Below are 23,767 nucleotides of genomic sequence, written 5' to 3'. Positions count from 1 at the left end.
TATATGTTCATTGCACCGCACATGTTCTGAATTTAGTTGTGCAGGACGTCGCCCAAAACGTCACAGCGTGTCGTAACTTCATGGGAGTTGTTCGTGAGATAATAACACTGATCAGAAATTCGCCAAAGCGACTCGCCTGGTTTAAGGAGTACCAAGACAGCAACGCACCTTCTTTGAGACCCCTTTGCCCCACACGCTGGACTGTGAAAACGGCTTCGTTACAATCCATTGCTTCCAACTACAGTGCACTAATAGAGTTTCTCGAGGACCTTTCTGCACAAGACAGAGGTGACGCAGGATCTAAAGCCAGTGGTTTGCTTATGCACCTAGAGAAGTTTAGCACCTTTTTCTCTTTGCAACTCATGCTGAAATTCTTTTCACGCATGGAAGCGGTCAATGCTGCACTCCAAGACCCCAAGTTGCACCTTCAGAAAGCTAAAGCGATGGTGGACAGACTCAGAGGAGACATAACGTCTCAACGTGAAGGATTCCAACAGTTTTGGGGAAGCACTACTGCAGCAGCAAATGACCTGAACGTGGACCCCCCAGCTTTGCCAAGACCAAGAAAGGTTCCCCGCAGATTGGACAATGGAGGTGCTCCTCCACACATCTTCCAAACACCCGAAGACATGTACAGACAGGAATACTTTGAGGTCATGGACACAGCGACATCATCCCTGAACTGCAGATACAGTGCTTCTGTGTTCAAACACATGCAAGATGTCGAGGATTTTGTGGTTGGAAAGGGCGATTGCAAACGCATAGTGCAGTTCTATGGAAAGGATTTGGATGAAGTCAGGCTGACACTGCATCGTGACATTTGCATTGACATGGCAAAGACAGATGGACTTCGCCTGTCTACTTTTAATGATGTAGTTGAGTTCTTGAAAGGTGATAAGGGAGAGGGCAACAGAGCTGTTTGCTCAGAGCTCACAAGACTGGTGAAACAAGTGATGACTATCCCTGTAACATCATGCAGCTCAGAGAGGTCATTTTCAGGCTTGCGGAGACTGAAAACCTATCTGCGATCCACAATGGGTCAAGGAAGACTCAATCACCTTGCTCTTTTACACTGCCACAAGCATGTGGCTGAGGAGCAACTGGACCTAGATGTCATAGCCAATACCTTCATCACCCGCTCATCTGCAAGGAGTAGCACCTTCCTCTTAAAGAAATAAATGGTAAGTGAAAAACAAATTATTGTTTGTTTTACCGCATGTACTTTATATGCTTTGTTCTATTCACTACATAATAGGCTAATAGGCTGTAATTTACTTTAAAATATATTTTTTTCTTTTCTTTCCATTTTATTTCTTAATTTTTAGTCCATGATATGCGCACGACTCCAGGGAGTGAAGACACAGTCAACGAGAGAGACCAGAGAGAGGGAGCGAGTCAGCGAGAGAGAGAAAAAAAAAAAGAACATGAGCGTTCTGCTGTTTGCATTCAGTGCATTGTCATTGTCGTCAGCATTGTTATCTTTTGTATAGCTTATGGACGGTGCTGAAATGTTGAAACATACTGAAAAGTCATGAGTGAGTTTGAGTTGACATTCATTGTTGTAAAATCATACCAGTACCACTGTACTATTGGCAAACTGTTAATAAAGTACCCAATGAAAAATAATGCCTTTTCTTTCGGCCGCGGGTGGGGGGGCGGGGCGCCACGGGGGAGTTTAAACATACTCAGTTCAGAGTAAATTCTGTGTACTGAATAAACCGAATTAACCGAAATAAAGTTACAAAACCCCCCCAAAAAAGTTAATTATCCGACCCAAACCCGCAAATGTTTTCGCGCACGCGCGAACGGGCCCCACATGCACGCGCGCTGCGCGCGCGTGCATGTGGGGCAGGTTGGGCACCCGCAGGTGTTTATAAATATCGGCGCCCTTGGTTAGGGGCCTTCTATGCATCTGGGCAGACAGTCTGTATTACTTTTCATGTTGTCATATTAGACTTTAATAGTTTAATACAGTTTAATAACAGGATTAAGCTACATGAGGACACATGAGGAGAGTGGTTTTAGAACACTTAACCATGCTGCTGTTATAACATCATTTTAAACTAAACTACTGTCTTATTGTTAAACCAGAGATTCATTTATTTCACATCATTTAGAATTTCCATCATTTAAAATGACCTGTTCTCCTCTCTTTCAATGTAAATGTAATGTAAGGGAGATGTTTAATGTCATTAACAGTAGGTTAGTTACAGTGTAATGATTTACCTCCAGAGATGCAGAGATGAGACACAACTAACAGCAGAATGAGATGTGATGAATGAGAGTAGATCATCTTCACATCTAGAAACAGACAGACAGACAGACAGACAGACAGACAGACAGACAGACAGACAGACACTTAGTTATACCATGATCATGGAGAATACTTGAATCTGATTGGCCAGAAGATGTGAAGCTTGGATATAGTGACCTGATCACTGTTCTAAATGAATGAGAATAATAACTATGTTACTGTATCAACTAAACTATCCTTAAAAACAACTTTCAATGTTTTGGGGGAACATAAAATGAATGTATTATTTATTATTTATTATGTGTGTGCGTGCGTGCGTGCGTGCGTGCGTGCGTGCGTGCGCGTGCGTGCGTGCGTGCGCGTGCGTGCGTGCGTGCATGCGCGTGTGTGTGTGTGTGTGTGCCAGTGAATCATACAGATACTGGCCCTCATTTATCAACGCAGCGTATAAACCAGCGTATATTTCTCCATATATTCGGCCGTACACCAACGTCGAAGTCACATTTATCAACGCATCCTACACAGCTGATCCGAGCGTACACTTGGTCCCAGCGTTGATAAATGTGACGGCTGAACCGAGCGTCATTTAAATAACACGCCCTTAAAATATTCTCAAAACGCCCCGATTTTACGACATGAAGACGAACCAGAATACGACCAAAGACATGAAAAGCCAATAAGAAACAGTCGCCCCCCCCCCCCCACTGGCCTCGCCGCACACGCACACGCCTGACGCCTCTCTCTCTCGCTCTCTCTCTCTCACACACACACACACACACACACACACACAGTCACACACACACACACACACACACACACACACACACACACACACACACACACACACACACACACACACACACACACACACACACACCCGCCCAACTTTGTCTTTCATGTCCGTGTCCGTAGTGTAGCGGTACATGAGACTCGGGCGGAATGCAGTGATTCCGTGCCGCCACGTTAATATTGGAGCGTCGGGTTTATATATCCTTAACCCAGCCAGGTTGTGTAGCCTACATAACTCTCTATGACATAACTCCATAACATAGGACAAGCTACTGTAAGTTTGTAGACCTCACTGTCCATGACAACACACGCTCATTATTCGGGCTGCACCACGTTGATAAATGAGGCCCACTGTATTGACATAGTTATAATGAAGTGAGCCTTTCTGACCATTAGAGGGCGTGTAGGACTGGTTCATGTGCAACAAGAACCAGTGAGGAAGTGACAGAGTTCACATCAGGACACAGAGGGTGTGTTCAGGTTCAGTCGTACAGAGTTCTAAATAAAACACCTGCATTAAAAATAGACATCTTGTTCTGTCAAGTTATTACACTTATTAAATCCCAACAACAGCTACTAATCTAAACACATATTATTCTTTATTATTTATTATGAGAGATAGAGAGAGCAGGATGTTGTGGTTAATGTTTAAATTGTACTACCTCTCTTTTTTCACTACACTAAATCTCTTTGCCAAAATTAGCTGACCTTCTAGATCAGCTATTTTCACTTTATTTATTTTTTTACAGTATGTAAATATCACTATGAATACTGTATATAACTGTGTTCACTACACAACATTATGCCCCTGGATGCAGTGTGAGCTTGTAGATCAGTTATTTTCACTTTTTTATAGCATGTAAATATCACTATGAATACTATATGTCACTTTCAATTCAATTCAATTCAATTTTATTAAAGTGTCAAATCACAACAAGTTGTCTCAAGACACTTTACATGCAGAGAAGAGACCCGACATCCCACCCTGAACAAACAATTTTGCGACAGTGGCAACGAAAAACTCCCTCTTAACTGGAAGAAACGTCAGGCAGACCCTAGGCTCTAGGGTGGGGGCCTTCTGCCTCGACCGTGTCGGGGGAAAGAAGAGAGAGAGAGGGAGAGACAGAGGAGAGACAGAAAGAGATACAGTACAAGTAGTAACAATAAAAAAAACTTTGTTCACTACACAACACTGAATACAGTGTGAGCTTGTAGATCAGCTATTTTCACTAGATCTTAAATAGGCTAAAGCTTAAGTGGTTATTTCATCATTTCACTTTGAGAACCAGTCCTAGTCTGTGTCTGTGTGTGTGACACTGTTGATGTGACACTGTTGATGTGACACTGTTGCCTGACGATAGCTGAGAGGGAGACGTCCCTCGTTTGCATGCACGTGCACACATAGACATCAAAGGGGGCTTGAGCCCCTGCCCTTTTGTCTGTCGGTAAAAAGTGCCCTTGTCTCCTCTGACTGTAAACTGTAGAAACCCCTGCGTGCGCCCGTTGGCCTCGCACCTGCAGTAAAGCTTACTTAATTGAGCCCCGTGCCGTGCAGTGCTCGCGCAGAATTATAGTTGATTTACAAGCTCACAACGCGTCGCAACGCCAGGCATTGTGAGCTTGTTGATCGGCTATTTTTTGTGTGTGCGATACCGCCCGGCAAACGAAGTATATTATACACTATCGAAACCTAACTGAGGGCACAACTGAACGCAGTGAATGCACGCAGAACACGGACCAATTGTTTGAGACAGATTAGGTATGTATGGACAAAAAATATATATATATATAGCTGTTAATTTGAAATTACAAGCAGGAGCCTATATATATCTCTCTCTCCCTCTCTCTCTCTCTCGCTCTCTCTCTCTGTGTCAGCAGCAGTGGTGGGAAAAGTACTCAATTTCTTTACTTAAGTAAAAGTACTCATTATACAGAAGAATAAGTGGCGTCGTTAGGCGGGGGCTTCGGTGGCTATAGCCACCAATGTTTTATCCAAAGCCACCAATAAAAAAAAATATTAAAAAAAGTTTTTTTTAATAATTTTTTTATTATATATCTATAACCCTAACCCTAAAACCGAAATAAAGTAACAAAAAATGGGTAAAAAAGTACCCGAATCCGACGAATATCCGCAAAATTTCGCGCGCGCGCTTCGCGCGCTCGCAGGGGGGACACATGCACGCGCGCGCGTCCGTGCATGTGTCCTTTTGAAATTCCAGCCCCTGCCTCTCCAAATCTCTCTGCACGTCTCTGCTCGTTTCTATTCCACATCGTAACCAGTGACATCCGTTCTATAGTTTGATGTTAGCACTTAGCACTCATTAGCATGTTCCATATAACAAGTATTACAAAACAGCTCCAAACTAACTGCTATCTTTGTCAACGAAGACGCTCACAGAGGCTCTGCTTTTGCCAAATGCCCACTTTAACGAACTTCTGGGCTTACACATCTGGAGCAAATACATTAACATATGGAGCAACACGCATTCAGCAGCGTTTAGGCCGCAAAGACACACACTCCTACTGAGTCACTGAATGAGAGACGACACGGCAGAGGAGGAGAAGAGAGACAGTGGAGGCCGAGGCTCCACACACACACACACACACACACACACACTTCCGCAGTACTGTTAACAAAAGACGATCTAAAGTGTAACTTACTCAAACGATGTAAAAAGGGAAAGTTGAGCCAAAAGGTTGTAATCCAGTGACTGATCTGTTCACTTCTACCTTGTGTCTGATGAAGGCAGAGTGACTGACACCATCAAGTTAGGTCTCGGGCAACACTTTGTTTAGCCTGGGCAGCGTTCCTTTTCCGGTCGGGAGCGGAAGTAGCCCTACGTCACCGGGCGCGTCATCCGCGTCATCAGCCAACCGGATCGCGACAATCTGGAAAGACGTCACCCCAAAATAGGTCCGTCCCACACACACACACACACACACACACACGCAGCACTGTTAACAAAAGACGATCTAAAGTGTAACTTACTCAGAGTTGTCACGATGTAAAAAGGTAAAGTTGAGCCAAAAGGTTGTAATCCAGTGACTGATCTGTTCACTGCTACCTTGTGTCTGATGAAGGCGGAGCGACTGACACCATCAAGTTAGATCGTCTTATTTTACAACACTTTGTTTGAGGCGCCTCCCCCCCGCCTCGGGGGGAGGCGGGGGAACTGTAAAGGGATGTATTGTTTGTCAGATATTTGCCGTGCTAAGCTGCGGGCCACAGGCCAGTTAGTACATGTCGGAAGCGGGTGGCTCTGACACCTCAGAGAATGTTCTGGAGCCGCGAGCGTGAGGTCAGAAAAACGCACGCACGCACGCACGCACGCACGCACGCACGCACACACACACACACACACACACAAACACACACACACACACACACACACACACACACACACACACACACACACACACACACACACACACACACACACACACACACACACACACACACACACACACACACACACAGATGTGTCCAGTGTTGCCAACTTAGCGACTTTGTCTTCTTCTTTCCAGACCCCCCCAGCGACTTGTTTAGTGAAAAGATCCACATGCCTGGCAGTAACATCAAAGCAGATGCATTTGTGGTTAGAAAGTTTCCAAAGAGCTCAAACCACATGGACAGTGTGTGTGTGTGTGTGTGTGTGTGTGTGTGTGTGTGTGTGTGTGTGTGTGTGTGTGTGTGTGTGTGTGTGTGTGTGTGTGTGTGTGTGTGTGTGTGTGTGTGTGAGAGGCTCAAGATGCGCCGTTGTGACTCTGTGTTTGAAGTATTAAAGAAACACATCTGCCTCACACATTAGAAGGACAACATCAGTCACCAGAATCAAGGACGGGTGTTTAGCCATGAATCTATCATCATGGTTAAAATGGAGTTTGAAGTTACAACGGGTTTGTATAGGAAGGGGGCGTGTCTGGTAAAATGAATATCAAATATCTAAATACTGAATCAAGCAATTAAACTGTCTGTGGTGAAACACTAAAGCCTGAGTAAATGTTAAAATGAACTCAAACATGTTAGAAAGTGAAATATCCCTTTAAACATGCTGTACAATGTAGCCTGCATTTTATCTGCTGTGGTAACACTTTATCAGCTGCTTGTTGACGTCTAGAAGATTCTGGGACTGAAATATGAGTTGAAAGTTAATTAGATGAATATGAAATGGTGTGTAAGAAAGTCACTGATGATTTTATTCTACAGAGCTTTCATAGAGTCTGTTATTTCATTTGCTGCCATTTGTTGGTATGGAAACCTTGGCGTTAGACAGAAAAATGCCCTTAACAGGGTTGTGAGGGAGGCTAGCAAGATTGTGGGGCTGTCTGAGTCATATAAATGACCAGCAGGTGCTTAAGAAAGCATCTTCTATTATAGCAGACAGCTCTCACCCCCTAAATCCTGAATATGAATTATTGCCTACCGGCCAAAGGTTAAAGACCTGCAGCTAAAAACAACAGGTACAAATTCTCATTTGTACAGGTTACAGTACTTCCATTCAATAATGGAAGCAGGAGGAGGTAGCTAGTAACTATTATTATCTGGATCTTGTGATCATGTCTATGTCTATGTCTATGTGTATGTATGTTTAGTGTGTTTTGGAGTTTCCTATCATTATCTGCTGTAACATAAATTGCCCAGTTTTTCAATAAACTTGAACTTGAACTATGTTCAGTCAGGTGTTTTCATATCAGTTTGTTGACAGGGTTTTGTTGTTCACTGAGTTAAATTATCATTCTATCTTAATAATTCACAGATATCTCTGTTTACTGAACATTTATTCAACAACCACTTGACCTCAAATTATTAATAACTTTAAATATTATGTACTTACCTTTTTCATGTTCACGAGATTGAGGGAGTTCTTCATAGTCACTTGTGTATCCTAAAGGTAAATAAACAAACCTATTGTCAGATATAACGTTTTTAATTCCTCTAGATTCATATTAGAACAACTGAACTAGTTGTCAGAAGTTCCATAAACCAACATGATTGGTTGACAGACTGACCGTGCTGCAGTGTATCGTACACATCATCAGGAGACCCACTCTGATTGGTCATCTGGACTGCAGAGGATCCCTGATTGGCTCCCTGAGACTGATCATGTGTCTGTAATTAAAAGATATACAGTATAATTAACATAAATGAAGTATTAACTAGATGTAATCTATTCTACTGTCATGTTGATGAATATATATATCTTGTACGTACCTGACACAACATAGATCTGTAAATAAAATAAAAAAGGCCACATGCAGTTAGTTATATGTACATCTTTAATCCTTCATAATTGCTATGCCAAGTGTTTGCACACACACTGGATGCCAGAGCAGAACCTCTGCCCCAAATCTTTCACATGGGCCTGTTATAACGCCACCAGGAGGCCGATTTGTGCATAGGCGGAGACCTGTGCACACCTTTTCTAGTTATTATTATTATTATTAATTAGTTTGACACAGCCTTATGTATTCATAAAGAGGGTCTTCAGGGCTGGGGAGAGGACATGTGTGAATGTAAATTAAACTGACATGAAAACTGAACCAAACAATGACAATGTAAGCATTTAGCAACCCTGTATAACCCTGTATAACCCTGCCTGTAATAACCTGCCATGGATCACACTTCATCTGTAAATCTAAATATAATGCTACTGGCTATTCAATTCAATTGAGTGTGATACCAGTATCTACAAAAATCAGAGTAAATAACAGTCAAAGGATGTCATTTGTTAGGTCATATAAAGTGTGTGTTTGTACCTCTCACATCCATCCTGCTCTCTGGTGACTCTCCACGGTCAGAGATGAGACACTTGTACATTCCTTCATCAGACTTAGAGACAGTGTGGATGGTCATCTGTCCTGTAGACTCAGTGCTGAGGAGGAATCCATCTTTATAGAAACCAGCTGGACGATCAGAGGACTGTGGACAGTTCACAGGTTTGTGAACTGTCCACAGCCCTCCTCAGTAGACAGACATGATGTCATATTATAATGAGCATTAGTGAGGATCAGTTATATGACGTCCCAGGTGCATCCAAGTGATGTTTTTCTTTATAGTTATTATATTTATAGTGGCTCATAGGAATAGACTAAGTGACAACCAGGAATAGTTTGGTGACCACCGGAGAGACGGGTGACAGCTCCCAGCCTGTGTCCTCCGTGAGGAAGAAGCCCAACAAACCCACGGTGAGGCCTTTAGGAGGGCCATTAAAGCAGTACCACCACGGCCCAAGAAACCATCACACCAGAATGAAATGTTTGGAGCGGGGGAGTCTGGTGCAACACTCAGGTCCTGGACCTGATGAGACGAAGGAGGAGCCCGGCCAGGAGGCCATCCACAGAGCCTAGTCCCTCCACGTGCCAGAGCCTCCCCCGGGTCCCAGCAGAGTAGTTCTGGAGAAGCAGACTGAGTGGCCCTGTCTTTCCCTAAGAGGACTGACCGTGGGTAACTACTGGGACATAAGTCTGTCTTTCCCTTAGAGGACTGACCGTGGGTAGCTACTGGGACATAAGTCTGTCTTTCCCTAAGAGGACTGACCGTGGGTAGCTACTGGGACATAAGTCTGTCTTTCCCTAAGAGGACTGACCGTGGGTAGCTACTGGGACGTAAGTCTGTCTTTCCCTAAGAGGACTGACCGTGGGTAGCTACTGGGACATAAGTCTGTCTTTCCCTTAGAGGACTGACCGTGGGTAACTACTGGGACGTAAGTCTGTCTTTCCCTAAGAGGACTGACCGTGGGAAACTACTGGGACGTAAGTCTGTCTTTCCCTAAGAGGACTGACCGTGGGTAGCTACTGGGACATAAGTCTGTCTTTCCCTTAGAGGACTGACCGTGGGTAACTACTGGGACATAAGTCTGTCTTTCCCTTAGAGGACTGACCGTGGGTAACTACTGGGACATAAGTCTGTCTTTCCCTTAGAGGACTGACCGTGGGTAGCTACTGGGACATAAGTCTGTCTTTCCCTAAGAGGACTGACCGTGGGTAGCTACTGGGACATAAGTCTGTCTTTCCCTTAGAGGACTGACCGTGGGAAACTACTGGGACATAAGTCTGTCTTTCCCTAAGAGGACTGACCGTGGGTAGCTACTGGGACATAAGTCTGTCTTTCCCTTAGAGGACTGACCGTGGGTAACTACTGGGACATAAGTCTGTCTTTCCCTAAGAGGACTGACCGTGGGTAGCTACTGGGACATAAGTCTGTCTTTCCCTTAGAGGACTGACCGTGGGTAACTACTGGGACATAAGTCTGTCTTTCCCTTAGAGGACTGACCGTGGGTAACTACTGGGACATAAGTCTGTCTTTCCCTTAGAGGACTGACCGTGGGTAGCTACTGGGACATAAGTCTGTCTTTCCCTTAGAGGACTGACCGTGGGTAGCTACTGGGACATAAGTCTGTCTTTCCCTTAGAGGACTGACCGTGGGTAGCTACTGGGACATAAGTCTGTCTTTCCCTTAGAGGACTGACCGTGGGTAGCTACTGGGACATAAGTCTGTCTTTCCCTTAGAGGACTGACCGTGGGTAGCTACTGGGACATAAGTCTGTCTTTCCCTTAGATAGTCCCCCCAGGAAAGCGCGGAGAAAAAGTCTAGATTCCGCGGAGAGCAATTCTTGATTCCGCGGCTTATCGTTAATATTCCGCGGGCATTAAAAAACAACCTGAAATTACCAGTTATCAAGCAAAAATAGATTACGTTTTAATAATCAAGTAAATTCCATAATGAAATAAATACAATTAATTGTTATACCATTCTAAAACACTAAAATACCGTGGAACATAGTAATTGAGTCAATGTTACTGGTTATAAATAGAGATGGTCCGATCAGGCCGATAGCAATCACCGATCCAATCATTTTTTATTTTTTATTATCTTTGTATTTATGCATGTAGAATGCATTGTTACCATTTATTTTGTAGAAATACAAGACTATGTCTCAAACACTGGTTACAGTTGAATTATTGGCAACTAAAGAAATTAAGACAAATACTGACTGCCTCTGAACATTGGCTTGCAGTTATTGCACATAGCCAAATGCAATAATAATATTTAGGCTTGTCATTCAGTATGGGAAATAATAAAGTTGTCCTTTTGAGGAGAAGTAAAACTTAGAAGTCACAATTGAAGTTGAACATGAGGGAGAGGGTCCCTCTACAGCAGGGGTCTTCAACAGGGGGTCCGGGACTAGGGAGGTCCCCCAAATCTTTGTGTGATAAGATTTTTTTTTTTTTTTTTTTTACATTAACCACTTGAATCCTAGTATCCCTTTTCTGAGGAGAACTTTAGCCAAAAATAGCAGATCTACAAGCTCACACTTGTGAGCTTGTAGATCGGCTATTTTTGGAGTTATAGGTGTGTAGAGGGAAAAAAGAGCAGCAAAAGTTTATCTGAAACACAATTTTATACAATATAGATGGGGTCCCTGCTTCATCTCTCTCTCAACTAGGGGGTCCTTGGCCTGAAAACACTGAAGACCCCTGCTCTACAGGGAATTATTTGATATCTGGCTGCACGACAGACACAAGAATCACAGCTGCCATTAATTAGTGCTGTTCAGTGTTGATTGCCTAGTGGTCAATTTGGGGTCAACGAGCCATCGTTAACTTGCTTTGAAGTTGGGCTGTAAGTTGCGCAGCACTCTGACTCTCTCCCTCTAGCAGCACTCGCACTGCCCTGAGACAGAGAGAGAATACTTCTCCATACGGCGGTGTTTTACCGAGATTTTTCTTGTTTTCTGCACTATGCCTCGTAATCCGCGGACGGCTTTGAAATCCACGGATGGCCTTCAAATCCGCGTTAATTTCCGCGATCGCGGAATCGCGGATTCCTGGGGGGACTACTTAGAGGACTGACCGTGGGTAGCTACTGGGACATAAGTCTGTCTTTCCCTTAGAGGACTGACCGTGGGTAGCTACTGGGACATAAGTCTGTCTTTCCCTAAGAGGACTGACCGTGGGTAGCTACTGGGACATAAGTCTGTCTTTCCCTTAGAGGACTGACCGTGGGTAGCTACTGGGACATAAGTCTGTCTTTCCCTTAGAGGACTGACCGTGGGTAGCTACTGGGACATAAGTCTGTCTTTCCCTAAGAGGACTGACCGTGGGTAGCTACTGGGACATAAGTCTGTCTTTCCCTTAGAGGACTGACCGTGGGTAGCTACTGGGACATAAGTCTGTCTTTCCCTAAGAGGACTGACCGTGGGTAGCTACTGGGACATAAGTCTGTCTTTCCCTTAGAGGACTGACCGTGGGTAGCTACTGGGACATAAGTCTGTCTTTCCCTTAGAGGACTGACCGTGGGTACAGTAACTACTGGGACATAAGTCTGTCTTTCCCTTAGAGGACTGACCGTGGGTACAGTAACTACTGGGACATAAGTCTGTCTTTCCCTAAGAGGACTGACCGTGGGTAGCTACTGGGACATAAGTCTGTCTTTCCCTTAGAGGACTGACCGTGGGTACAGTAACTACTGGGACATAAGTCTGTCTTTCCCTTAGAGGACTGACCGTGGGTAGCTACTGGGACATAAGTCTGTCTTTCCCTTAGAGGACTGACCGTGGGTAACTACTGGGACATAAGTCTGTCTTTCCCTAAGAGGACTGACCGTGGGTAGCTACTGGGACATAAGTCTGTCTTTCCCTAAGAGGACTGACCGTGGGTACAGTAACTACTGGGACATAAGTCTGTCTTTCCCTAAGAGGACTGACCGTGGGTAGCTACTGGGACATAAGTCTGTCTTTCCCTTAGAGGACTGACCGTGGGTACAGTAGCTACTGGGACGTAAGTCTGTCTTTCCCTATAAGAGGACTGACCGCGGGTAACTACAGGGACGTAAGTCGGGGCTTGATCAACCCCGGCTGGGTCACCTGGGTGAGGGTGTATGTTGTTGCGAGACCCGAAACACCTGTTGACCCCAGGCTACAACACTGATGATACGTCCCAGGTGCATCCATGTGATGTTTTTTCATTATGAAGATAATAATATAATATTATAAGGAGCATTAGTGAGGACCAATTTAACAGAACACTGTATTGATGATGTATTGAACATACCAGTCACAGTGAGTTGAACAGAGTCACTCTTTCCCTCTGGAGACTCACACGAGAAAACTCCTGTGTCTAGTGAAGGGTTCATGGATCTGACGAGACATCCTGTGTTCTTCATCCTCCCCCAACGACCACCATCATCTCCACACTGTGAGGTTTTCTCATTGTTGGTTCTCTACAGTCAGCTCCTGGCCGTTCCTGATGACATGGACATGGTGAGGTGTCAGGTCTTCTCTGGTCCATTTCACTGTAGTGTCAGTGAGTGGACCAGTGAAGACAGTCTGACATGGTAGAACCACATCTCCACCTTCCACTGCTCTGACCTGATGAGGTTCTGTGAATGACAAATCACACTTTCATTCATTGAGTTTCATTCACATCAGTGGAGTTTACGCTACATACATTATTACATTAGTCTCAGTTACATGTTTGTGTCAATGCTGTGCTGCTTCTAAACAATGATAATTTTCACTTATACCAAAAACTAAGTTCTCTCTATTTATTTAGTAGCATGCTGGACCTGGGTTTGAGGCCTTAACACACAGCAGACCTCAGTAACAACAGAGCTACTCAATCAGTATATCATATAATATTATTATATTATATTATATTATATTATATTATATTATATTATATTATATTATATATATTATTAGTATAACCCTCAGTAACAGAGCTACTCTATCAGTATATCATATAATATTATATATATTATATGTACAAGTCCATACCCGGTGAATAATAAAAATAAACTTTATTTATATAGCACCTTTCATGACAAATGCAGCGCAAAGTGCTTTACAGAACAAAACAAAAACAAACAAAAAAATAAATGTATAAAATACACAATAAAACAGTGGCAAAAAACACTGGCATAAAATGAATGGCTAAAACACCACAAACACCACCCGCCACTGCTTAATGCATATAGGGGAAACACTGTATAATATTATTATATTATATTATATATATTATTAGTATAACTATCAGTAACAACAGAGCTACTCTATCAGTTTCGTTGCTGTCAGGTAGAAACCTTGTAAGTCCAAAAGAGAGACTTAACCACTTTAACTTTCACTTAAAAATAGCATATTATCTACAACGCATCACATCACAATCTGCTATTTTTGCTACTTTTGTGGGACACTGTAATATGATGAAGTAGGGCATACATTTTTGGGGAAAAAAGTTGAAACATGGACATTCATGTACTATGAACTATTACAACAATATAAAACTAAAATGAGTTCAACAATGTAGAACAGCAACACTTTTTTTTACACAATTATGCTTTCTCAGAACAATTGTCTTACCAACAGTGAGGTGAACAGAGGATTTCTTGTTGATTTCAGGGAGTGTCCGAGTGCAGGAGTAGAATCCTTCATCAGATAGTTTCACTCTGGTCAGGTTGAGGGACACGTTGCCTTTCTTCACTTCATCCTGGAAGAGAGAAGTTCTTCTCATGTAGGAAGGATCCTTATTGTCAACAAGTTCAGCCCCGTTCCTCTGGTAGTAGACATATGGATCACCTGGTAGGTCTGGTCTGGTCCACTTTATGGTCAGGTCAGTGAGGTCAGTGGTGGGAGCAGTGGTAGGATCAACCTCACATGGTAGAACAGCATCCTCTCCAACTGTTATCACCAGACGTCCTGAAAGAAAAGAAAAGAAACATCTTTATTGACATAGAGGTAGGGGAGGGCGATATGGAAAAATATGATATCACAATATCTTTTCAGCCAATATCACGATACCTTTGTTCGTTTTTAGGATTATTATTGTTGTATTATGCTTATTAATAACATATATAATTATTAATTACAGTATGTGATTTATTAATTATTATTATAAGATATATGATGATAATCATGGAGCATGTATAATAATGATATAATAATCATATAATATAATGAATCATCATATATCTTATTAATGAACGATATTATGATAAAAATGCAACACATAACCATAACATTTATTCTTCACAGTACATAATGCATACTTACTGATCACTTTAATGTTATGAGTCTGTCTCTGCACTCGGCCGTTTATCTCCACAGAATATATTCCACTGTCGTTTATGTTCACATTGTTGATGACCAACTCTCCAGTGTCTTTATTCAATGCAGTGCGGTTTCTATATGTCCCGTAGTAATCCACTTCAGGACCAAAGCCCTGATCCCATTCTGCTACCTTATTGTTGTCATGTTTCCAAAGGATGCCAGTGATGGGTTCAGCAACAGACTTAGTATCTGGAAGTAATTGAAGGACTCCTCCCAGTGGAATGTATTTCACATCTTGTTGGTCTGTGAAGAACATTATTTCAGTCAAGTTTAACAGTTAAAACAGTCAATATTTAAACAAAAACTTAGAGAATAGAAGAAGCGTAGAAAGAAGGGGTTGAATTTCCATCATTTAAAATGACCTGTTCTCCTCTCTTTCAATGTAAATGTAATGTAAGAGAGATGTTGTTCTGTCATAAACAGTAGGTTAGTTACAGTGTAATGATTTACCTCCAGTGATGCAGAGCAACACAACTACCACAACTAACAGCAGAAGGAGACGTGATGAAGGTCTCTGATTGTAGATCACATGTGAGATCACCATGTTCACAACTAGAAACAATAAGAAAGAAAAACAAGATATTTAAAAATATATTATACCAGGTTGCTTATTTCTCTCACTAAACATGGCAACATTTTTTGATCCCATATGGTTGCTTATTTCTCTCACTAAACATGTCCTCTCTGCAGACTGATACTGTATTGACATAGTTGTAATGAAGTGAGCCTCTTTGACCATTAGAGGGCAGTGTAGGACTGGTTCATGTGTTTCAGCTACTAGAACCACTCAGGAAGTGATAGAGTTCACATCAGGACACAGAGGGTGTGTTCAGTTCAGTTGTACAGAGTTATGAACAAACCACCTGCATTACAAATAGACATCTTCTTCTGTCAAGTTATTACACTTATTAAATCCCTTACAGCTTCTGATATAAACAAATCTTATGAATCATAGAAGGTTGTGTTTAAACACACACACACGCACACGCACGCGCACGCGCACACGCACACGCACACGCACACACACACACACACACACACACACACACACACACACTCAAAAAAGGACCTGAGATCCAACTGTACTTGGTACAGTACACTTTTTTTTCACTACTCTAAATAAATTTAGGGGCGGCCATAGCTGAGTGGTTAGTGAGTCCGCCTAGGGAGCCAGAGGCCCTGGTTGCCGCAGGTACGATTCCCGGCCAGGCCAGCATATGTGTCGATGAAATGAAATTTGTCCCTGAGCAAGACTCTTAACCCCTAATTGCTCACAGGTTCTCATTGGAAACAAGACCGCAAGGACTTTCATGAACGACCTGTTAAAAGGAACTATCCTTATCCTTAAATCTCTTTACCAAATACAGCTTCAACAGCTTCATTCCTCTCATAGTGTTATTGAACACCTTTATTTAATTAGAGGCAATGCTCTTGTGAGCTTGTAGATCAGCTATTTTAACTTTATTTAACAGTATGTAAATATCACTAACTATGAATGAACAGCTCAGAGTATCTTCAAACCGTATCTTCAAAGCTTCATGAACAGAGCAACAAGATACACAATAAGATAAATAACATGATTAAAACTGACACAAGACATTTACTGGATGACAACATTGATGAAAACATAAACTAACAGACAGAGCTCTGGAAGGTGTTTAAACAGTTAGGCTACAGTAAGAAACAGAAACCCAGATCTACAAAATAAACATCAACATTAATTGATGGCACACTCATCACAGATCAGCTGGATGTGGTTAATCGCTTAAACATCTTCTTTACAACCACAACCTCAACACTGGTTAACAAACTGTCCTCTCACTCTGGGCTGTATGGTGTAGAGCATTGGTTCTCAAAGTGGGGTCCGGGGACCCCCAGGGAGTTCCAGGGGGTCCCCAGCTAAATGATGGATAGTTAGGAACCAAATGGACCCTTACGGGTCTGTAACTCTGAGAGTGTACAAATGGAACCAAATGGACCCTAACGGGTCCATTACCCTAACGGGTCCATTTGGTTCCATTTGTACACTCTCAGAGTTAAATTAACATTGATTTCACAATATAAATTGGGGTCCCAGAGATAGAAATGCCATTAAATGGGGGTCTGTAGCCTTAATGCATGTCAAACTGGGGTCCTTGAAATTAAAATGGTTGAGAATCACTGCTAGAGCCGTAAAAAATCTTCTCTTATGGGGGTCCCTGGCATATCTCTTCAAATGGGTGTCCGCGGGCGAATAAGTGTCAATTTGGGGGTCCTTGACATGAAAAAGTTTGAGAACCACTGGTGTAGAGCACATCCAAGCTTTCTATGAAAACCTAGGTGTACGCAAATGTGATTTTAACCTCACCATGGTGACAACTGATGATGTGTTTAAAAACTGAGCTTCCTACAACAAAACAACAAGATCTCCTCTAAATTCCTCAGAGACTCAGTACAGCCTCTATTGCTCCAATCATCATCACCCATATAATAAACCTCTCTATCAGACAGGAGCATGTCCAGCAAGAGTTCAACTAGTGAGAGTCACCCCTCTGTATAAAAAAGGAAGCATATTAGACCCCGACAAATAACATCCTGTTTCTATTCTATGTTCTATCTCCATGGTTACAGAGAGGTTAGTATAGGAACAGGTCCAGAAGTATTTTGCTGAAAACAAATTACGTTTATAATACGAATTCCAATCTGTCTTCAGAACATCCCACTCCTCTGACTCCTGTCTACTTTATTTACAGGTGATTATTGATAAGTGTTGGAGTTTAGAAACACTCAACAGTCCTACCACCTGTTTATAAATGTCACATGATGCAGGACGTTGTGTTATTGAAAACGAGCGCTTCTAAACTCTGACATTTAGAAACATAATCACCTGCACAGAATGTATTGACATAAAGTAGATCATAACATGTCTCTATGGTGGATTTTATCAAGCTAAAGCTTGACAGATACAAAGAGGATAATCCAAGCTTTCTGTACAGCTGTAATGTTGGTGAGTTTAACGTTGTTTAATACAATCAGATCAGACTTTTCTGTTCTGATGTTTGGGCTGTTAAGGGTTGGTCTTGCAACTCTAGAATCCAGATATTAAGAGTTGCTTCAGAATCAGAATCAGGTTTATTGTCACATCACAGGTTTACAAGGTAAAAAAGTGGGTGAAATTCGTTTTTGTACAACACTCCTATCGCAACGTTAAATTCCGTAGAAAGAAGAGTGGGAAGAGAGAAAAAGAAGAGGGGTAGGGGGGCAAGTGGGAAGGAGATCAACAAGAGAACAATAGAAGGCCAAAAACAAGTTATCTACATATTTACAAAGTACCTGAGATAAGAGACAAACTAAGGTGCCTGAGCATAGCAGCAATGTATGTATACTGTGCATGATATACTTATAGACGCTAAGGTGTTAGATAGGAGAGATCTATGGCTGTGTATTTGGAATACATGAAATGTATGTAATATCACAGACATTCTAGAGCATTGGTTCTCAAAGTGGGGTCCGGGGACCCCTAGGGGTACTTGAGGGGGTTCCAGGGGGTCCCCAGCTAAATGATGGACAGGAACCAAATGGACCCGCATGGTTCTGTAACTCTGAGAGTGTACAAATGGAACCAAATGGACCCGTTACTCTCTCAGAGTTAAATTAACATTGATTTTACAATATGAATTGGGGTCCCAGAGGTATAAATGCCATTAAATGGGGGTCCGTAGCCCTAATGCATGTTAAACTGGGGGTCCTTGAAATTAAAATGGTTGAGAATCACTGCTAGAGAGCCGTAAAAACCTTCTCTTATTGGGGTCCCTGGCTTATCTTTTCAAATGGGGGTCCGTGGGGTAATAAGCGTCTATTTGGGGGTCCTTGACATGAAAAAGTTTGAGAACCACTGTTCTAGAGCTACATTCATGCTTGCATGTGTGAACGTAAGCTTTGGTTAAATCTCTCAAATCTTTGGTATTTTATGTCACTAATCAGTCATAAATACAGGCTGTATGTCACATACTGTACTGTAGAGCTGTGGTTCTCAAACTTTTCAGGCCTAGACCCCCCAAAATAATCATATTTGAACTGGCTGGGGACCCCCACAATAATTATATTTGAACTGGGGACCCCCCACTCTGACAAGAACTTGGAATGTAAGAGTTGATGCATTTAGTTTGACTCTGATAAATACTGTGAAAATAGCAGATCTAGAAGCTTGTAGATCTGCTATTTTCACAATATTTGTCTCGTTCTCATATTATTTGACAATGTGTCCAATGATTAACTTGTTAGTTTGTTTATTACAGGGGTTAAAGGGTCTTAAAAGTCCTTAAACTGTCACTGTACTGTCTCTGAGGAAAAGAGAACCTCTGCTGTAAGGGAGAGAGAGAGTGTCTGTCTGTCTGTCTGTCTGTCTGTCTGTCTGTGATACAGTACAGGAAATGAATACAGTATTCTTCCTTTTGCAAACGTTCTGTTCAACATAAATTACGTTCTAATAAATTACAATATTTCCAACAATACGTTAAAACACACACACACACACACACACACACACACACACACACACACACACACACACACACACACACACACACACACACACACCTCTGGTCCACAGCGTTAGAACTTAAAAAAAAAAAAAAAACTCGAAAATCGGCAATCGAAAACCGATGGGCGAAAGTGGCAGTTTTCAATATGTTTTGGTCATTATCTCTGGAACAGAAGGTCTAATCTGATCAGTTCAAAGCTTGTTGGATGCCTGACTTTGAAAACATTAAGCATTAAGCACACATTGACACATTTTCAGGTTGTTTGGGGTTTCTAGGGGAGGAGAGATCTTAGTTGGGCAGGAGACCGCCTTTCTCCTCCTCACACCCGCTACGACAGCCTTTCGTCTTTAGTGGAAATAAAACATTTCTCTATTTACCAAAACAAATAGAGTTGAAAGCTCTACTCCACTCTTCGTGGGAACACTGAGCCCCCCCCCCCATCACGTCTAAAATACACCTTTTTAGACACACACACACACACACACACACACACACACACACACACACACACACACACACACACACACACACACACACACACACACACACACACACACACACACACACACAATTCTCCACTGCTGTTAACAAAGGACGGTAAAGTGTAACTTACTCATAGTTTTCACGTTGTAAAAAGTAAAGTTGAGCCAAAAGGTTGTAATCCAGTGACTGATCTGTTCACTTCTTGTGTCTGATGTAGACATAGCAAAAATAAAAGATAAAAGCAATATAAGGGTCAGACCATAGAGTTATAATATAAGGCATTGGTTCTCAAAAGAGGGGTCCGAGGACCCCCAGGGGTACTTGAGGGGGTTCCAGGGGGTCCCCAGCTAAATGATGGACAGGGACCAAATGGACCCTTATGGGTCTGTAAGAGTGTACAATTGGAACCAAATTCCATTTGTACACTCTCAGAGTTAAATTAACATTGATTTTACAACATAAATTGGGGTCCCAGAGACATCCATGCCATTAAATGGGGGTCCGTAGCCTAATGCATGTCAAACTGGGGGTCCTTGTAATTAAAATGGTTGAAATCGCTGCTAGAGAGCCGTAAAAAAAATCTTCTATTGTGGGGGTCCCTGGCTTATCTTTTCAAATGGGGGTCCGCGGTCTAATAAGTGTCTATTTGAGGGTCCTTGGCACGAAAAAGTTTGAAAACCACTGATAAAAGGGTCAGACCGCGTCAAGAACGAATTTCAAGGCAAATAAAAACCGTCTGGGCTGCCTGCTGCCAAAGTGCCAAAAGAGTCGCTCGATCTCCACCTAGCCTCTGTCCCAGCCTCACACACACACACACACACACACACACACACACACACACACACACACACACACACACACACACACACACACACACACACACACACACACACACACACACACACACACACACACACACACACACACACACAATCGCTTAAACATCTTCTTTACAACCACAACCTCAACACTGGTTAACAAACTGTCCTCTCACTCTGGGCTGTATGGTGTGTAGAGCATTGGTTCTCAAAGTGGGGTCCGGGGACCCCCAGGGAGTTCCAGGGGGTCCCCAGCTAAATGATGGATAGTTAGGAACCAAATGGACCCTTACGGGTCTGTAACTCTGAGAGTGTAGGGGGGGGGGGGGGGGGTTACAGAGAGGTGGACAAAGGATGTGGTCCACTGTCATTATCGGAGGTAGCCAATAGGCTCTATTCACAGCAGCCATATTATCACTTCCTTCCCAGGTGTTACCAATGATACTAATGAAGGCTCTGTTCCATTTAGTGTAGCACCGTGGTTTCCACGACCCCCATAACTCTGAGAGTGTACAAATGGGTCCATTTGATTCCATTTGTACACTCTCAGAGTTACACACCTCTACGGGGCCATTTGGAAGCCCATGATGAGGGTCCCTGGACCCCAACTTTAGACCCACTGGTGTAACAGAGTGTTTCCAGTGGGCCAACATGCACAATATCAGCACCCTGACTCTGTTTGACCAGAATGGAACGGAGCCTTCATTAGTATCATTGGTAACACCTGTGAATCTCTTCACAATATGGCTGCTGTGAATAGAGCCTATAGACGGGTTTCATGTTTGTAAACATGAGAGGATATGACCGCGCAGAGCCGGGGGAAGCCTGTAGAGGGCGCCATTACCCGCAGCAGCTCTGGTCAAATGTCCATTCATAAAAGAAATGATCTTCACGGGGTTTAATGAAAGTAGATTAAATTATGCAGTTTGTAATACCTTGTTTACTCAATAAAAATGATTTGTTGGAAGTTGGATCTGTTTGTATATAATAGCAGCATTATGCCTATTATGCCTATAATAGCAGAATTATGGCTATCTAACTCCCGAACATAACAACAGAGTGAACGGCGCAACAATTCGTTTCCCCCGAGCATGCGCAGATTGCGCATTCTGCTCTGTGATGACGTCGCGCGGAAATCCGTCTATACTGCGAAGAGAAGAGCCAGATCACGACCTAAAGCAGCGAGTGTCTCTAGGGGCCCAGCGTGCTCTCCACCAGGGAAACCACCACCAGGGTTGCCAGGTCAATGAAAACAAGCCCAAAATAAGTGAATATAGCCACATGAGCACTTTAAACCTGCATGCAGTTTACTATCGGCTGTTTGAAAATAGCCGATCTACAAGCTCACAACACGTTGCACGTAGATCTGATATTTTAAAAAAAATATTGGGAAAAATGTGAAATATTTGTTAAACATTTTAACAACATAAATCTGGTACAGGGTTTTTCGATTTGATTGATTGAATACTTTATTAACAGTTTGCTAATTTGTACAGAGGAACAGTTTCTGTTTACAATGATTGTTAAAGGATAACATAAAAAGACCTGGGTGTGTTTCCATTGTGGTCCACTCCTGTCAGTATTCAATTCATTAAGACATTTAAAGATATACAATAATAAAAAAGACATAATCAGTAGCAACACGTAGTCCTATGTACAGTAAACAGTTGGGGGGGGGGGGGGGGGGGGGCCTAGGTATAAAATAGAGCTAAAGTGGTTAATGTATGTTTTATAATATAATAATTTATATCTGCAAAGTAACTAAAGTTTTCAAATAATAGTTTCTTGTCAAAGACTTGTTTCATGACTAGAATACGAGTTTTAGGATCCCATCTCCAGGAGACCGTAGTTTAGGACAGATCCTATAGCCTGAAGGGACAGTCAGCTGAGTCAGCCGTGGGTTTTATTGGTTGTTGTTGGTTGTCAGGGCGATATGACAACCAATCGGTGGACGGGCGCTGACTGCCCTCGTCCGCAGACAGACAGACAGGCAGGCAGACAGGCAGACAGGCAGACACAGACAGACAGACAGTAAGTACCAGTGACTTCATGCAGAGACTGTGGCTTCGGGCCCCTGAACTCTTGGGCCTTGGACCTGGAACCATAGACCTGTTGGGTGATGGTGATCCACCCCATGGTTCAGCTGCATTTGTGGTTAGAACGATTTCTATGAGCTCAAACCACGTGGACAGGATGTGTGTGTGTGTGTGTGTGTGTGTGTGTGTGTGTGTGTGTGTGTGTGTGTGTGTGTGTGTGTGTGTGTGTGTGTGTGTGTGTGTGTGTGTGTGTGTGTGTGTGTGTGTGTGTGTGTGTGTGTGACAGACAGACAGACAGACAGACAGACAGACAGACAGACAGGACATGATGCATTAGTAGAGCAATTGTTTCCGTTTTAACACCTTTGTGTTCTTTAGAGACAGATAGGAAGGACCATGCTGTTTGTTCACATAGTTTTGTCCTGTCACTCACAATGTCTTCAGTTTGTCAGTTTCTCTTATTTATATGAATGATAAAACACTTTGATCATGAAACAACACATGCATAGTTACTAATATTATGTTATGCAATCAATGCATTGTTTAATATGATCAATATGATGTATAATGTTATTATATTAATGTTCTACAATAAACACCTTAATAATACCATCTCAGGTCTAAGCACATGACAGGCAGGAACATCAAAGCAGCTGCATTTGTGGTTAGAAAGTTTCTATGAGCTCAAACCACATGGTGGGTGTGTGTGTGTGTGTGTGTGTGTGTGTGTGTGTGTGTGTGTGTGTGTGTGTGTGTG

The 23,767-nt window shown here is 42.6% G+C and overlaps 1 protein-coding gene across 1 annotated transcript in view; it reads right to left on the bottom strand.

Moving 5' to 3' along the window:
- LOC311051684 (butyrophilin-like protein 2) overlaps window positions 1-23,110 on the bottom strand; it is a gene marked incomplete at its 5' end in the record, with an annotated part of 29,491 nt that extends 6,381 nt beyond the window's left edge. The window contains 4 exons of the mRNA XM_084066267.1: window positions 14,404-14,739; window positions 15,094-15,393; window positions 15,601-15,702; window positions 23,014-23,110. Of these exons, the coding sequence (XP_083922393.1) occupies window positions 14,404-14,739; window positions 15,094-15,393; window positions 15,601-15,702; window positions 23,014-23,110 (835 nt within the window). The remainder of the gene's footprint in view (window positions 1-14,403; window positions 14,740-15,093; window positions 15,394-15,600; window positions 15,703-23,013) is intronic.
- Between the last annotated feature and the right edge of the window lie 657 nt (window positions 23,111-23,767).

The sequence above is a fragment of the Gymnoscopelus microlampas genome (assembly GCF_963454915.1).
Source record: "Gymnoscopelus microlampas genome assembly, chromosome: 9".
In the NCBI taxonomy this organism is placed as follows: Eukaryota; Metazoa; Chordata; class Actinopteri; order Myctophiformes; family Myctophidae; genus Gymnoscopelus; species Gymnoscopelus microlampas.
Note: the sequence above shows the minus strand (reverse complement) of the source record. Positions and strands in the feature narration are given on the sequence as shown.